The following is an 18,176-nucleotide window of genomic DNA, read 5'->3' on the forward strand; positions in this document are numbered from 1 at the left end:
TAAGATGATTTAAAAGAGAGGTTTGAAGGGCAGGGAGTGGGTGGGTGTTTGGTGGCGTTGCACTTACTCTGACACATTGATCCAACGCAGACTGAAGCAACAGCAGTGTGTGGTGGAGGAGGAGGAGGAGGAGAGGGAGGGAGGGAGGGAGGAAGGGCTTTTATTATCCATTTAAAAAAATAAAAGGGGAAAAAAAAGCTCTCGAGGTACCGCCTTCTTTTTTTTAAAAAAAAAGGCGAGTTTGGCGAAGAAGCCAAAGGACGTGTGTCTGAGAGTAAGTCAGGAGCTGCAGTGAGGCTGGAGTTTGTGTCGCTTTGGGAGGTAGTCACCCCCTCTCTCTCTCTCTCTCTCCCCTCAGCAATACTCTCCCTCTCTCTCCCCTCAGCAATACTCTCCCTCTCTCTCTCTCTCTCCTCAGCAATACTCTCCCTCCTCTCCTCCTCTCTCTCTCTCTCCTCAGCAATACTCTCCTCTCTCTCTCTCTCCTCAGCAATACTCTCCTCTCTCTCTCTCCCCTCAGCAATACTCTCCCTCTCTCTCTCTCCCCTCAGCAATACTCTCCCTCTCTCTCTCCCCTCAGCAATACTCTCCCTCTCTCCCCCTCTCTCCCCCTCTCTCTCCCCTCAGCAATACTCTCCCTCTCTCCCCCTCCCCTCAGCAATACTCTCCCTCTCTCTCTCCCCTCAGCAATACTCTCCCTCTCCCCCTCTCTCCCTCCTCTCCCTCAGCAATACTCCTCCCCCCCCCACTCCCCCCCTCTCTCTCCCATCCTCACCCAGAGCTCCAGCAGCAGTGTGTGTGTGTGTGTTGTGTCTCTCTCTCTCTCTCTCTCATGGAGTTTCTCTGTCGCCTCCACAGGGCGACATTGAAGTGAGCAGCGAGACGGTGTTCGAGTTGGGCGCCTACATACTGCAGGTTGGTCTTCGCATTTGATAGCAAGTCCTGTCCTGTGTGTGTACTATATATATATATATGTGTGTGTGTTTATAATGTAATATAATATAGTGTTGTGTTTTGCTAATCTCCGCTGCAATGTGCAAAACCACCCGCTTTTGTTTGAAACCAACCGAAGGAGATGAAACTTTCTCCTCTTGTTGCTGCGGTTTTCTTTTTGCTCGAATCCCCTCTCTCTCTCTCTCTCTCGTTCGCTGTCTTGACAGAGATGGCTATTTTTTTTTGCCTGCACTCCCCCCCACACACTCCCCCACACACTCCCCTTCTCTCCCCCACACACACTCCCCCTCCTCTCCCCCCCCACACACTCCCCTCCTCTCTCTGTCCCCCCCCCACACACTCCCCTCCTCTCTCTGTCACCCCCCCACACACTCCCCTCTCTCCCCCCCACACACTCCCCTTCTCTCCTCTCCCCCCCACACACTCCCCTTCTCTCTCTCCCCCCACACACTCCCCTTCTCTCCTCCCCACACACTCCCCTTCTCTCCTCTCCCCCCCCACACACACACTCCCCTTCTCTCCTCCCCCACACTCCCCTCCTCTCCCCCCCCACACACTCCCCTTCTCTCCTCCCCACACACACTCCCCTTCTCTCCTCTCCCCCCCCCCACACACTCCCCTTCTCTCCTCTCCTCCCCCCCCACACACACTCCCCTTCTCTCCCCCCCCACACACTCCCTTCTCTCCTCTCCCCCCCCACACACTCCCTTCTCTCCTCTCCCCCCCACACACTCCCCTTCTCTCCCCCCCCACACACTCCCCTTCTCTCCCCCCCACACACTCCCCTTCTCTCCTCCCCACACACACTCCCTTCTCCTCTCCCCCCCACACACTCCCCTTCTCTCCTCCCCCCCACACACTCCCTTCTCTCCCCCCACACACTCCCCTTCTCTCCTCTCCTCCCCTCCCACACACACTCCCTTCTCTCCTCTCCCCCCCCACACACTCCCCTTCTCTCCTCCCCCCCCACACACTCCCTTCTCTCCTCTCCCCCCCCACACACTCCCCTTCTCTCCTCCCCCCCACACACTCCCCTCCTCTCCCCCCCCCACACACTCCCCTTCTCTCCTCCCCCACACACACTCCCCCTCTCTCTCTCCCCCCACACACTCCCCTTCCTCTCTCCCCCCCACACACTCCCCTTCTCTCCTCCCCCCACACACTCCCCTCCTCTCCTCCCCCCCACCACACACTCCCCTCCTCTCCCCCCCCCACACACTCCCCTCCTCTCCTCTCCCCCCCACACACTGCCCTTCTCTCCCCCCCACACACACTCCCCTTCTCTCTCCCCTCTCACACTTCTCTTCTCTCTGGTGGTAAATATAGGACATTTGTCTCTGTGCTTTTACAGATTGGTAGCCACATGAATGCACATGTTTCTATTCTTTTTGCTCTGCTATTAAGAGTTAGTGAGCTGTATGCATGCATGGTGGAAGAGAAAAGGTTTGGTGGGGGACTATACAAGAAAATCAGCTTGCAAAGCCGTCAATGTCTGTATATCAGCAGTGAGCAATAGTGGATTGAGCAGCTGACCATTTAGCAGTGAAATGTTATGTGATGTGATGAAACCTAAACCAGGATAGGGATGCAAATAAGCAATTTTTTTTCCCCCTCTTAAATGCTGACACACTTTACTTTTATTAAGATGTCATAAGTCCCGGGGTAAAAGCACATCATAGGATCATCGTTGTGTTGTCTGTGTGCGATGTGACAGCACATCTTCCAGGTAATGCTGCTGCTAGTGTGAATTACTGCAGTGACGTGTGTTCATCCATTTTATAATGAGCCTTTTGTGTTGGTTCAGTGCCCAAGAGGATGTTGTCTCGAGAGGAAAACTGTAATACACCAGTGATTAGTTTCCTACATTTCAACCAAATATTGCACATTTACTACAAGAAATTCAGTGCAATACAATTTACATTTATACAGTACTTTTCCCATCAGGAGGAGTCCCAAAGCACAAATATCTATATTTATATGAGAAAGGATGAATGAATATGAACACTTATCTCTGAATTAGTTGGTTTAGGAAACCCCAAAGTTTGAGAGACTCCTCACCTCGGGCAAGTTTCCTTTCTCCACACACCTAATAATAAACCCTCCAAAATAAAACAATAATAAATTGGTCATTTTCAATCCACGACTATTTGTGGGACATTGCTGTGCGCAATTGGCTGCCGCGTTCGCCCACAAATATACAGTTAATTCACTTTACAGTGGAGCGCTTTGGGACGTCCTCCCGACGTGAAAAGCACTATATCAAATGCAAGGATTATTATTATTCTGTGAAGCACTTTGACATGTCGAGAAGATGTGAAAAGCGCTATATCAAATGCAAGGATTATTATTACATATTCTAAATAATCTGACAGTTTATCACATAGAATTGTACAAAATATACACTGCCAAAACAGCCCATTTGGCCCAACTAGTTTGTCCAGTGTTAATACTCTAATGAGCCCTCATACATTCAAATCACCTACTTTCCTATCTTCCCTCTCGTCTTTTCTACTTCATTCTATAATACATTTTCCAACAATATAGTAACAATGATACAGTCAATATTTGGCAACTATATCTGGAAATGGATCACGTGATGTCGTCAACAATAGCAACGTATTAATGCAATTTGTAGTTATTGTGTTTCACACAGGAATGTTACGAACAAGTGCTTAAAAATAACTTCTACTGTAGTAGTACATTGCATGGTTTACAATCGGTGATTTGGAAGCTGGGGAGGAGAAGAAAGAGCTCATTCTTAGTAGAGCATTCACAACATCAATGAATTCTGCCCTCGTTCAGTTAGTTGCAGCACAATCTAAATGGGTCGGACAGCATGTGGTGTAAAGACAACATTGATGCTGTTTGTAAATAGGTAAAGCTTGCGAGAAATTCTTTTTGAACACTGTTGGGCCATTTTAAAGCAAAGGTTTAGGTTTCTGTGTCAGTGCTGACCCCCTGGGATACTGTGTATGCAACGGGGATTTGCACTTTATCTCAGTTTGCAGGAAGCCCCCGTTGGTAGAGGTAGTTAGTTCCACATGTTCATCAAACGTTTGGTGACTGCTGAGCCAAGTATGATCATATTGGACAACTTATCACTGTTCTATTCAAAGTAGTTTGTTGCAGTTACTTCTAAGCTTGTATTTTTTTTAAAAAAGTGAAACCTATTCCTCAAGGATAGAGTTTTAAGAGATCTTTCCTGGAAACGTGCGATTACCGTGGGATTATGCAACGTCTAATTTGTATTTCTAGAGCACTGACCAGATCATTCAAACAGCAATGACATTAACTTTATAGAGCATGATCACTTCTTTCTAAAAGTGGATTCATAGTTCATGGGTGTAGCAAAGCTGGAACTTTTTTTAAAAAGCAAAATGACAGACAGTACTGTACATGCAACGTGGTCACCTCGAGGTGGGAGAGTTTGAATGCAGCCAGAAAAAACAGAAATTGGTCAGAACATGAGCTTCAAGGAATGTTTCCATAAAGATCTAAGAGAATAAACAAAGTCTTGTGCGTTGACAATTAAAAGTGACAGGCACATTTTTGAACATGTGAATGATAGTTAAAAATACCTTTTTGTCTTCTTTTAGACAGAAAGCAGCACTTAACTTTGGCATGAAATGTTTTAAATGCCATCCCACCCTCTCTCACTCTCTCTCTCTCTCTCTCAATGTTCAATGGGAAGTTCACATTGTGAACATTGAACCACATAGCCCTAAAAGATCCCTGATTTAATACGTGGTCTGCAAAGTTTGTCTGTGGTCTCTGTGTTCTTGGATTGTGTGGGGGGGGGGGGGGGGGAGTGGAGAAAGAAATCAGTCAGGTTATAGCTCCTGTTCATATTCCAGTCATCTCTGCTGGCAATGCATGTGTTGCAGTTGTTGAGTGAGGACAGGGTCAGGCTCAGTTGTAATGACCTCCATGTCAAATAGTAATTTGATACCATGTCCAGGCTTGTATATGAAGAATGCCATTTGGGAGAGGTGCTGGAGAGCTGCTGTTGCCCATGGAACCGAACACCAGAGTGAATTGCTGAGAGTGGAAAGTGCAAGAAATAAGGAAGTCTCAAACCGATACAGTAGGGCTAGTTTTAGGCGTGTCTCTGTTTGTTCAGCTTGTGCAAGTTGTACCCAAATGATTTGTGTCCAGTTTTGAGTCAGCCTTAACAACAATAAGTTCCTTTAACGGGGCAGTGAATCACTTAGTCATTATCATCTTGGGTATAGGTCCCGTGTCCAGTTAAAAGAAAAGTTCCTTTGGAAGTGGAAGTGCAGCAGAAGGGGTAATAGTTGCTAAGAGCCAGAATAGTTTCAATACGAAGTACTGTATATCAAGTTATTATTGTACTCTTTCTCCCACCCCCATGTAGTTTTGGAAGGCGAGTGGAGATTGTCAACTCACTCACCATCAATTTATATAGAACTTTGCTTACGATTTTGCGAGGTGAGAAGTTGGGGGAAGTTTGTTTCCTCCTCTTGCGTGTTCTTGTTAACAAAAAGATTCTGCCTATGAGCTTTCTCCTTGGCTTCAAAGAGCTGGTGTGTGGTATGAATGCCACATTTTCCCTCTTATAGATGAAATGACCCAGAGAAACCTTTGCCATGTGCAACTATTTAGCAGTCAAATGAACACCACATGGTATAAAACCTGCTGAGCTGACACCTTTCCACACTTGGAGATCACTATGACGCAGAAGCACGCAGAGTTGGAAGACAGTGGGGAAATACCAGCGATAGAACTAGCAAGTGGCTGTGGAAGCCTTTTGCACTTATTTGGGCTGAGTTTAAAAACGGCAAAGCAATTTTCGAAATCGCATGAGCAGCTGGGAAGATCTATTTTAAAAAAATGTGATTGTATAGAAAGGTGATGAGCATATCCTTAGGAATGTGTGGGAGATCTGTATTTCTTTGCCCTCACCCTATCACAGTTTCATTGACAGCGTCAGCGTGTTTCTTGCCAAACCAGATTCAAAGCAACTTTGCTAACTATAATTCACCAGAGCATTCCCCAATAGTTGCATAATTCTTTCAAGCTCTCGGACTGCTACAGCGATTGTGATTTCAGAGTACAGTGGAATCTCGGTGTATGCGTTTGTTTGATATCCATAAATTCAGAGCCTCAATAGTGAGGCATGCACACAGCTGGCCAGTTCGCTTCCTGCTCGCCAATTGGTTCCCATTGCAGAAAAAAAAAAGAAAAACTATCTGACTTTCAGGTCGCTCCCAACATCCTTTCCTGTTTGTTGCACAAAGCAAGAAGTAACTCAGGAGGTGACTTTTTTTTAACAATAATAATCCTTGCATTTGATATGGGGCCTTGTCGCGTCATTGAGATGTTTCAAAGCGTTTCAGGAAATATACTGTAAAGTGAATTGATTGTATACTTTGCGGGCAAAAACTGGAAGTCGGGCATTTTAGCGCGGAAATGAGCTGGCCATCTGTGCCCATGCGCAATGAATGGGTCCACGCTAGAACAATATTGAAGCCATATGTGTACTATAAAGAAGTGTGTTATAATGGGCCTGTACTGTACTTGATCATAAACACAAGCTTTTTTTTAACATTCCTTTCACTTCAAGACACGGTTGGAGCTTGTATATGACGGGAAGGTCAATTTATTCATCCTATATATCATGTGATATTTCATAACGTCAAATTCAGTTCAAATAATTTGACATGGTTACTAAGTCATACTTAAAGCTGAAATGCCTTGCCCTTTACCTCTTTGCTAATGGCTACTTGTTCATATCTTCCAAGTCATACTGGTCCAATCCCAACTTATACTTTTTAACTGGCATTACAAATAATATTCAGGTGATCTACAGAGAAATATCGGTCTGATATTTGGCAATGTAAATGCAGTTTTTGCATTGTTTAAAAATGCTCTCCAGCCATAGGTGAAAGCAGAGTGACTGTATTCATGTTCGAACTTATCAAAGAATCATAAGAGTGTGTAGTTTATATGGAAACCAGGCACCATGAAACCATAAGTATTTCACTAAATATTTTGACAATATTGGGAACTCCCTGAGGTCTTTATGCTGGTTTCTGTTTTCTCCAAAAGGGTTAAGCTTTCACTGCCTTTAACAATAAACCAATTACTAATGGAGAGTACCTCTCTGAACAGTGAACTCGGCTGTCAGTTATCACTTATTTTGGGATTAAAAATGTAACTCATTTTGGATGCATCTTGCTCTGAAAATTTACCCTGCACTATATGTCTTGACAGGATATGTGATCATAAATCTCACATCTAGCCTCTTCCTCATGTTATCAAGCTACTTTCAAACTGAAACGAAAGACTTTTATTTGCTACAATGCATATTGACTTGGTATCAGTTGTGATATTGAGTTCTCTCACAACTGATCAGATAGAATAGCTTTACAATTACAATATAAAATGACATTTGTATAGCGACTTTCACATCGTGAGGGCATCCCAAGACACTGGACAGTCAGGGATTTGGACCAAAGATACAGAGTTCCAGAGAGGCTGAAGGCCCACCCGCCAATGGTGGGCGTTCAATGAGTCCTCTAGGATTAGTTTATAAAAATAGAGGATCATTTTATTATTTCAATTTTTAAAAAATACATTAGGCTTTTAAAATGGAACAAAACATTCATGGTGTTATTGACCCAGAAAGCATCATAGCTTTTCTTGTCTGCCTGTATTTATTGTATTATTCTTCCTGTATTAGAAAATAAGGAATTGATTAACCATTTATCTTTTCTTTTTAAATGTCCACTGAAATTATTCTCATCTCAAATAATTCAGCAAATTGCTGGAAAAATTGCACTAAACTACATTTAAACAGATCAGCAAAAGCTTTGTTCGTAGATACAGACATGATTTTCATGGTTGACATGGTGTTTGAAAATTACAAATAAACTTTGGTGACATTTTGAAGCCTTCATTTCCTGGCTGCACAAAAGCCAGATGAGTGAAATTGAGCATTATTATTTGTATTGTTACATACTTCTTTTAATTCCTCCAAGAGAAACTTGTGGGTTCTTCTCTCTCCTTCCGCATGCCAACCTCCTACCCTCCCCGTCTAAATTGCAAGAGAAAAGCTGAAAATTATGAAGCTTATCTCACTTCAAAACTGAAGTTGCTCTTCTGCTCAGTTTTCATCCAATTTTAATTAAATCTGTACCTGCTTGGATGCACAAGAAGATCTACAAATTAACCTGTCATAACACCCAAAGCCTTGGTGTGTATGTGTGTTCTCGATACTGCAAAACCTGTGCAAGGAGCTCTATAACTTCTAGTTCACTGGCACCTGCAGAACATTAATGTATGTTTATGTACTTTCCAGTGACGAAAGTGCAAGAGATGATCTAAAGAAACTCCCAGCTCTTCCTACACAAACATTGCAGGAACACCCATCACTTGCATATTGGTAAGTAACTCGGTCATAAAATCAGGTCGCCTCTGATCAAGTCACTTCTTGTGTACTGCACATGTGCAGAGGTGGTGGTGGACTAATGACCCAGAGGGCTGCCATTTTTAACACAGGATAAAAATGTGTAAACAAGGCAAGGTAGCCCAAATTTTTACAAAATTTACTTGAAGCTTCGCCAGTAAAATATTGAAAAATCAAGGTTTAAAAGAAAATCTTCTGTAATATACCCACTACATATATACTTGTCTCCGTGCCCATTTTGTGGATTAGGACAAAATGTATGTGGCACTAAATTAATATATTGTGTGAATCACGTTTATATTTTTAAGCACACTACCTCCTCTGATGGCAGTGGTGGTAATAGCTCATCAGTTTGGTGAACAGGTTCAAGTAGAAATTCACAATATTGAGGCAACAGTGGGAACTAGAGGAACTAATTATTTCAGTGCAGTCAGGGATATCCAGGATCACCAAACTGAGCTGTGTTGAAAATGTGGCTGAGATTATGTTGGCTATTCTTTTAGGTTTTCCAATAGGATTTATCTGTAATGTGTACCTCCAAATAATTGCCTCTTGTCATTGCAGGGATCTAGATGCCTGCTTAAAATGGTTTCCTACACACCAAATATCCTGCTTTTGGATTAATTATTGAATACAAACAGTATCCTCTGTGTACTTGGTTAATCAGCAGTAAAGGGGGGTGGGGGGGAAGAGTTTTGTTTGGGAATAGTGGATGCAAATGGCAGATGAACACAGTTAAATTAAAGTGACATTGGGCTAGACAGAATTTTCTGCATGGCTGCGCAGAGCAACTGCTTTGCTTATCAGGCAGAGCAGATGAATTGCTTTCATTAAATTAACGGGAATTGTACAGATCGCACATGGTGAGTGCCTCTGTGGCAAAGAGTACTGTATTGATGTAAACTCTCCTGACGGTCTGGACTAAAATAATGCTTTCAACGTTGCAGTGAAGATCGAGTGATTGACCATTACAAAAAGCTGAAAGGTCTCACCAGAGGGCAAGCCATTGTCAAGTGAGTATTATTTATTTTTCAGCTTAAAGGTTCTGCCCAATGCTGTACAATATGTATTGGGTAACAATCGACTGGTTGAATAAATATTTCTACAAGTGAGTTAGCAGACTTGATAAGCATGAACAAAAGTGATTGCTCAAGGCTGGAAATTGACAAATTATGATGCACCACATTTTTTAGATTATAATTCTACATGAGGAGTTGACATACTAATTAGGCATTTTGTAGGAGCTGCCAAACAGAGCCCAATGGTTTCCTGAATGGGGGAGGGGATGTGAGGGGGAGGAAGGGGAAAGAAGGAGGGAATCTAGGAACAGGAGAAGGCCATTCAGCCCCTCGAGCCTGTATTCTATAAGATCGTGGCTGATATGTACCTCAACTCCAGTTATCCAATATCCCTTGTTCTCCTAAAAATGCTTCCACAAAGCAACAACAACTTGCATTTATATAGTTGGATAGCGATTAAGAGCAGTTAAAACAGTGGTTCCAGACCAACATTGGCAAAGACCTGAGTCAAGCTTCTGAATCTCTTAAAGCTTGTATTGTTATGATTTTGGAAATAGTCATTACATTTTCTGTGGGAAAGTTATATTAATAATGGCACCACAAATCTATATTTACTTAACCCAGGGTGGATTAAGTGGATGCCCCAGATGTACCATGTGAATGTCAAATTCTCTGGATAAACCAATAATATACAGGGACATTTTTCTGATCATCCCTTTTTCAATATATGTTAAGTTGCACAGTAGTAAAGAATAAAATTGTTTTACCAGTTTTAATTTGTCGCGTATGTATAAAGCAAAGAGTCTGAAGGTTATCTAACACTGATTATCTTTCCTTTGCAGTTATATGACTATTGTGGAAGCACTTCCTACCTATGGTGTTCATTACTATGGTGTAAAGGTTAGTGATTAACTAGGTGAACTATATGCTGGGATGCCTTGCCTGCGATTTCTCATGTGTAGAGAGGTTCTGTTTTTATTGGAGCCTATTTTAAATTAATTTGTAACTTTTTATTCATGTCTAATCTCATGAATAAACCACTTGCTTTATTTTAAGTGCCTGAGGACAAAGGCTTGTATTGGGGGGGAGGAGGGGTCACAGTTCATAGCCTCAAACAATTTTCGCATATCTCCTAATGTTCATTCTTGACACACAAGTATGGGCCAATGCATCAACTCAAATCCAATACTTTCCTTGATATTGATTGAACCCGGAAACGTGGAGGCCACCATCATGTTGCCATTCCACTTGGCCAAACTCAGATGAAGTAGCGTTGATCAGGAATTGCATCTCTGGTCTGCGTAACTCAGTACCACATCTTGCCATATATTTATTTATTCATTGCTATTAAAGATGAGCTCCTAAAATAGTAATTTCTTAAAGTGTGTTTGCGTATATCAATTTAAAATAGAATTTAGGAGACCAATCATGGCATTTTGATGGAATGAATTCTATTCTGAGAAAATGGATTTAGGCAGGTGGCCTGAACCGTATTATAAATATATTGTGGGCAGGCGGGGGCCTGTTGAGATTTTTGCAGTAGTTAAAATGTATAGTAACTGCTGTAAGTTTGTGTTAACCCAAGAGTGCAGAGTCATCTTATTTAATTTATTTGGGCATTGTGGTATTTAAACCTTGCTGATTGACCCCAGGCCTCGAACTTCATTCAGTTGGCCACTCAGATTATGTCATGATATTGCTGCCCTCTGAAAAGCATTGCCAATTTGTGTAAAGCATTTGGATGTCCACTGAACAGAATGTGTTGTTGGTTCTTGAAGGTTGATGGAGACCACTGTTTAGCAAGCTGTTCGGAGCCATATTGGGTAACGTTAATCACCTGTCCCTTCTAATCTGCAGGATAAACAAGGAATTCCCTGGTGGCTTGGAATTGGCTGCAAAGGAATTGGGCAATACGACTTTCATGATAAAGTCAAACCCAGGAAGGTAAATAAACCATTTTAACTTTGAGCGCACACCATAGTTTCAGGCTGTTTGAGACAGAAATGTGGCCTGCAGGTGATTTGATGCAAAATGAATATAAAATGAATGTTTGAAAGGCTTGTCAGAGAATAGACATCAAAGGAAACACTGATGCTCCTCAGAAGTTTAAAGCAATTTATTTTTGTTTGTCATGTATACAGTATGATGAGGGCATTCTGTTATGAAACATCACAACAAATATTTATATGGATTTTGGCTCGCTCAGAGCATTAAACATGGAAACCCTTTGGACGTTTGTAAACATTCTTGTGGAAAACTACAGAATACCCGAACATTTAAATATTATGAACTATTTTGTTTTTAAACAAACTTTGTGGCAGCTGTCCAAAGCCTTTATGTAAAATGTGTTTCAGCTTAAAAATTCTGAGCTATGCACTTCCATTTTGCAACAATAAATAATAGTGCTTTTATTGTAAAGCACTGGTTCTTGAAAAAGTCCCCCAATGTTAGAGCAGAGAGACTAATGCTGAGGGGGAGCTTTTAATAATAGTAATAATCCTTACATTTGATATAGAATCTGTATGTGGTGAAACATCTAAAAGCACTTTATGGATAACTGCTTGTAAAAGCTGTTTAGTTTTAATGTCTTGCCCAAAGGACGACACCTTCGATAATGCACTGGGGGGCTCACCCAGTACTGTACTGTATTGTCAGCCTGTATTATCAGTACAAGCGCCAACTGGGGCTTGAAACCACAACTCTCTGACTCAGAGGTAACCATCTGATCCAAGCTGATGACTATTCTAAGTAATGCATAGCTAAAAGAAATGTATTTTTCAAGCTGCTGCTATAAATAATTTACTGAAGGATCAAATAATGTATCTATAAATTCAATAAACATTTGTTTAGTTGTATCCCGACTTGGCTTTGAAGGAAAGTCCCGGTTAAGGTTAGCCTAAGAACAAATGTACTGTATTCCAAATTAAAATAATATGCAACACATGGTTGGTACCATTGCGGAAGATGCGCAATGAAACTATTTGCTTAGTGGCCATCACATTTTCAATAATTGCCTGTAAACTCTTTGTGGCTCCCCATTTCCCAGAGGATCGAATTCAAGATCCTCGTCCTCACTTTTAAGGCCATCCATGGCCTTGGCCTCTCCTACCTCTCTGACCTGCTGACTCCCTACCAACCTGCCCGTTCTCTCCGTTCAGCGGGCTACGGTCTGTTCCATGTCTCTTGCCCGACCCGCCCTACCATTGGTGGCCGGGCTTTCAGCCTCTCTGCCCCCACACCCTGGAACTCCATCCCACGGTCCCTTCACCTCGTTTTATCCCTTGCCCCCTCTAGGGCCCCCTTCTAGGTCGGTCTCAAGACCATTCTCTTCGATCCTGCCTTTGGTCGCTCTCTGCCTTCCCTCATCCCTAAACCACCCCTCCCCCATGCTCAGGCCCCGACACCTGACTGTTCAGCGCTTTGGGATGTCCTCCCGACGTGAAAGGCGTTTTTAAATGTAATGTTGTTGTTGTAGCAGCTCTCCTTAAGGTTCCATGCTGCGACTTTGATTTCTGCATAAATTTGATATTCCACTGGGTATACAGAGTAAGGCTGATATTTCCTGAGATGTCACCTGCTGTACTATATTGATTTGGTTTGCCAGTATTGCACAATTCAGCAAAAAGTGTCGCTGCCTCTTTGATCCAGGAAACTGATTTATTAATTCAGAGTCCCTGTTAGAATTGTAAGTAACATTTTGGTGCACCGACATTAATAGTGTAGAAACCAGTATGTTTTATAATTCACAACAGGTTTCTGTGAAGGTGTGTGTTCCTTTCAGAATCTACTGAACATGTTTTTGAAAAGAAAGTTAATATAGGTTGAATAAGGGTAACATGGATATGATATAACTGGTATTGTAATGTCACATATGATATAACAGATTTTCATTTATCATTTTACTCATAAGACATTTAATCTTATGTTGATATTTATAGCTTACGGTATCAATTCGGTTTAGCATTTTTGACTTCTGAAATACTGTTTTTATATTTTTAAATAAACCTCTTTGCATACCAACCCTGTTAAAGTTGTCCTTAATATTTTGATGCACTGTATAAATGAAACAAGAACCAATATCTTTCTAATTCAGTGGGTCAATTTCTGAAGGGTACATTGTGCAGCAGCTCAATAGAGGGATGTGCTGCCTCATCTTTCAGATTGGTTTGCTTTACAGTAAACTGAAAGGATCTAACTGGCATTTGTTTAGGCTAAAGCATTAATTTACTGTACTAGCAAAGAGCTTTTCTATGGTTGGAAATGCGCCAAAGGGTGAAAATGTTCCCATTGGAAGGAAATTAGGACAAAGGAGTATATTAAATGCAGACACGGAAAGTCCACTAGTGTATACTATCCAGAACCGCACAATCTTATAGATTTTTAAAAATTCTCAAGTCCTTGAAATGTGACTTTTCTACAGTATCTTCATTAATATAAGCCATTATGCAAAAACTGATCACGAACAAGTCTAATGCTTTTACTGTATCAATCTGTGGACCTTATGCTCCACCACCATATGCTACCTTGACTAACTCCATATGCCTGTTTTGTGAGATCATGGATGAACTCCCAACAATTCAGTCAGTTGAGGACAGAGGCTAAGCTCCTGTGAGCCTGTCTTGCGTTGTCACACAACGCTTGTGATCCAGAACCCAATAATGGCAGAAAATGTTTAGGTAGGTTATTGTGCCATTCAGCCCAGCGCCGAATGTGTTTATATATTGAGGAATACTGCTGAGCTACATTTAAGTGTGCCACGTTTATTTTGCAACGTACTTCAGATCCTGATCAAACAGAACAAGCTCTGTTGTAGCCTGAGGCGGTTGCTGGAGTTCTGCCCTGTTCACTCTGTGGCGTGGAGATGCAATGTGGTGGCAGCATTAAAACAATAGTGCATGCAATTTCCAAGTTGTGATCTTTTAATTTTCTGGCCAAGAACCTTCAACAGGCTCTGGGTCAGGTCCATACAGTCCAGGAATGCAAAATTATTAATTATTTTTTCCTAATTTCTTGTAGAGATTGGACAATTGGAATAATTTCATTTTCCCATCAGTACTTTAAAGGAGTAATGGACTGTATGTTAAATTTTTATGCCGGCACTAACTGTTTTGAGATGTAGTCATATTAACTCAAATAGTTGTCTTAATTATTTATTAAAAGTGATATTATCGAAGTTTCAAATATCACTCGAGTTTAACCTTTGAACCATAATCGTTCAAAAATTTGCATAAAAGGAAACTGTGCCCTCTACTAGGAACCTTTGCTCACTCTTTATACTATCTGTATCTTGTGACTGTAAACAGTGTAAGGATTACATTATACTTTAGAAACACACTTTTGTTCATGCTAAACAAATAGTGATGATAATAATATTCCTTGAATTTGATATAGCACCTTATCATTTCTGAAGGACATCTCAAAGTGCTTTAGAGTTATTAATAATAATAATAATCTTTGCGTTTGATAGAGCACCTTATCAAGTCTTGAGACATTTCAAAGCACTTCACAGAATATACTGTAAAGGGAATTGACTGTATATTTTGTAGGTGAAACACAGAAGCCAATTGAGCGTAGCAGTGCTCCACAAACAGTCATGGATTGAGTGACCCAATTTTTTTTGAGGGATTGTTACTGCCGGAAAAGTGATCCGCCAGTCAACTAACAACCGAGTTCCTACTTACTGCTAAGTAAACAGAGGCACGTGGAGCAAGGAAACTTGCCCAATGTTTCGCTACCGGGAATCAAACCCAGGTTTCTTGCTTATGAGGTGAGTGCTCTAACCACTGAGTTACAGGACGCCTGTAGCTAAGTTCTTTTGGAGAAATGGATAGTTGTAATTGGAGTGACTTGCAACGCTATTTAATCTTTATGGTTCCTAATTTGAAAAAACAAAGTGCGCAAAATTATATAGAAGGAACTGTGATGGGAGAAAAAGCATTATGGAAACAAACCCTTTTAAATTATGTCTGGCATTTACTCCTTTCAATATGTATGATCCCAGCCCTGCCCCAGGCATTGAGTGGTAATATCTAATTTTTTTTCAGCAGCACATCTGTCACTCATCTGTGGCGCTACCCAGGTGCTCCATCAATAGTTGATGATTGCGTGGTCTTTCATAAGCATATCTCAAGCTTGTGTTTGTAGGTCACTGTGTTGAAGTTGAGGTTGATTGGCTTTTCAGAACCGCTGTTGAGTAAAGCTGGTTTTACTGTACTGAACTGGCTATTTATACTTGTGATTGTTAAAGTGGGATGCCATTTGTTTTTGCGTGATAACAAAATGCATATTCACAGCTGGTGGCATCAGGGGAACCCAAAGTCCTTTGCCCTGAGACGTAAAAGTCTAGTTCTCGTGGAATCTAAATTGAGCAACTGTCTTCCTGTAATGATTCATTTATGTTGTTTCCGTTGTTTGGTGCTGACTGGAGTGTCAAATGAATACATTGTGTGTAACAAGGAGCCTGTATTAACTGTTACATTGTCTGGCTGCACAGTCTGCGGAGTATTCTGCGGTAGGTTTGTTGTCAATCTGAAACTGTAGACAGTAGATGGAATATGATGCTATTATACAGGTAGCAATTTCAAGGTAGCGGCACAGTTTTGAACTCTTCTGAGAGTCGCTTGATAGGTAAGAACTATCTAAAGTTTTCATTCACAAGATAGAAACACAGAGTTTTTCTATATCAACAGAACGAGAGCCCTGGTAACTGAGAACTGTGGCTTACCGCCCAGAAGCAGAACTAGATCAAATCCCGCTCTGTGCTGCTCCCAACTGAGGTGGCATGTGAGGTTAAATTGTCCTTGTCCTTTTTAGGGTTGGCGAGGTTAAAGTCGGCCAGGTTTCCTTGTTCTCATCTCTCTTTAGTATTCTGCACTGGTGGTGCACAACTAAATGGAAAAAAAAGTAAAGGGCAAAATAATGCAGATGCTGGAAATCTGAAACAAAAACAGAAGTCGCTGGGAACGTGCAGCAGGTCAGGCAGCATCTATGGAGAGAGGAAAATGAGTCAACGCTTCAGGTCGATAACCTATCGTTTGATGAAGGGTTATCGACCAGAAGCGTTGACTCATTTTCTTCTTCCATGGATGCTGCCTGACCTAATGCACGTTCCCAGCAATTTCTGGGGAAAAATAGTAGCTCAGCTGTGCGGCCCTCTGCTGTTTACTGGCTGGCCACAAGACTCACATGTGAGCAATAACCACTTAGTCATTTTCAATCTACGACTGTTTGTGGGACATTGCTGTGCGCAATTGGCTGCCGCGTTCGCCCACAAATATGCAGTCAATTCACTTTACAGTGTCTTCTGTGAAGCGCTTTGGGACGTCCTCCCGACGTGAAAAGCGCTATATCAAATGCAAGGATTATTATTATTATTATTAGATGGAGTGCCAGAGGGTACTCAGCATCAACACCCATAGCATTGAATCCTAGGACAGCAAGAGTCCAGATGTATACCAACAGGAAAGAAAATTAGCAAAATAATTAAAACTGAGCAAATTGGGAGCAACAACAACAACAAGATTCCATTTATAGAGCGCCTTTCACGTCGGGAGGACGTCCCAAGGCGCTGGAATGTGATACAGAAAATATTTTGGGAAAATTCAGTGAAAATCGGGATTTGTTTCTGGAATATTCCCTTGATTTGCATATTACAATTGAATGAAGCAAATTATTTTCTTTGTTCACTTGAGTTGGTCTCTAGAAGGCTGGTGATATTATTTGTCATGTTAACAATCTGGATTTCCTGTTTATTTTGGGTTCCGCGGTGCACAAGAAGCAATCTTTCCCCTTCACCAAACGTTTTCAAATAGAGATTTTTGTTTTCGTAACCAGGTTCGAGAAAGGAATTGTTTTCCCACTAGCAATCATTTGGGGGAAAATGCCACAGTATGACCCACCGTAATGTTCATGCCTTGTATATATTTCCTGTTGCATTGTCCTTTACGGAAACTTATTATCCCAGTTTTCCTTTTAGCCAGGCCTATGACATCATGACCCCATCTGGCTCCCACGAGCAGATGAATTCCATTCAAATGAGTAACGTCTAGCTAGGTGTACAGTTAATATTAAAAGGGTAGTTAACTGCACATGATGTCTCAGGATAGTGTCCTTAATCACCTTTGCTCCAAAATAAATTGTTGTCAAACTATGCAGTGTGTATCGGAGTGTTATGCCCATGAAATCTCACAGAGTTTAGATGAGATGGGACAACACACAGTGTTATTACTCTAGCTTTGCAAATGTTCCTTTGCACAATAAATGTTTTTGGTTTAGTTGTTCACCTTACATTTAAATACAATGACTCCATTATCTCTCCATTCCTTTTATATAGCTGTTGTGCAATCTTGACGCCTTTTTTCACTACGTAATGTGTATTTAGCTTTTGACTTTTTACAAGCTCAAACAACTCTTTTCTAACCAGGTGTGAAGTTTCCCCATAAAATGAATAGCAGATTTAGACTACAGGTTAGCTAGGATCCGTCTAGCACCTTCGCTCCTAGCTAAAGCTGGAATACACATGAATGAGGTGTGGTGAAGAAACTTGGTCTCTATTCCCTTGAGTTTAAAAGGTTGAGGGGGTGATCTGATTAAGGTTCTTAATGATAAGATGAATCGATAGGGTAAATAAAGTTAAACTACTTCCTCTGGTAGGAGAATTCGGAACAAGGGGGCTTAATCTTAAAATGAGAGCGAGGCCATTTAGGAGTGAAATTAGGAGGCAGTTTTTCACCCAAAGGGTAGTGGGAACTTTCTCCCCCAAAATGGTGTGGATG

At 41.7% G+C, this 18,176-nt stretch overlaps 1 protein-coding gene across 1 annotated transcript in view; it reads left to right on the forward strand.

Moving 5' to 3' along the window:
• Positions 1 to 18,176, forward strand: part of LOC103179788 (FERM domain-containing protein 4B) — a 78,409-nt gene that overhangs the window by 38,800 nt on the left and 21,433 nt on the right. The window contains exons 6-11 of the mRNA XM_042339687.1: positions 859 to 915; positions 2,306 to 2,397; positions 8,276 to 8,359; positions 9,331 to 9,396; positions 10,245 to 10,302; positions 11,260 to 11,346. Coding sequence (XP_042195621.1) covers positions 859 to 915; positions 2,306 to 2,397; positions 8,276 to 8,359; positions 9,331 to 9,396; positions 10,245 to 10,302; positions 11,260 to 11,346 — 444 coding nt within the window. The remainder of the gene's footprint in view (positions 1 to 858; positions 916 to 2,305; positions 2,398 to 8,275; positions 8,360 to 9,330; positions 9,397 to 10,244; positions 10,303 to 11,259; positions 11,347 to 18,176) is intronic.

Source organism: Callorhinchus milii, unplaced genomic scaffold (assembly GCF_018977255.1).
Source record: "Callorhinchus milii isolate IMCB2004 unplaced genomic scaffold, IMCB_Cmil_1.0 Scaffold12, whole genome shotgun sequence".
NCBI classification, from domain to species: Eukaryota; Metazoa; Chordata; class Chondrichthyes; order Chimaeriformes; family Callorhinchidae; genus Callorhinchus; species Callorhinchus milii.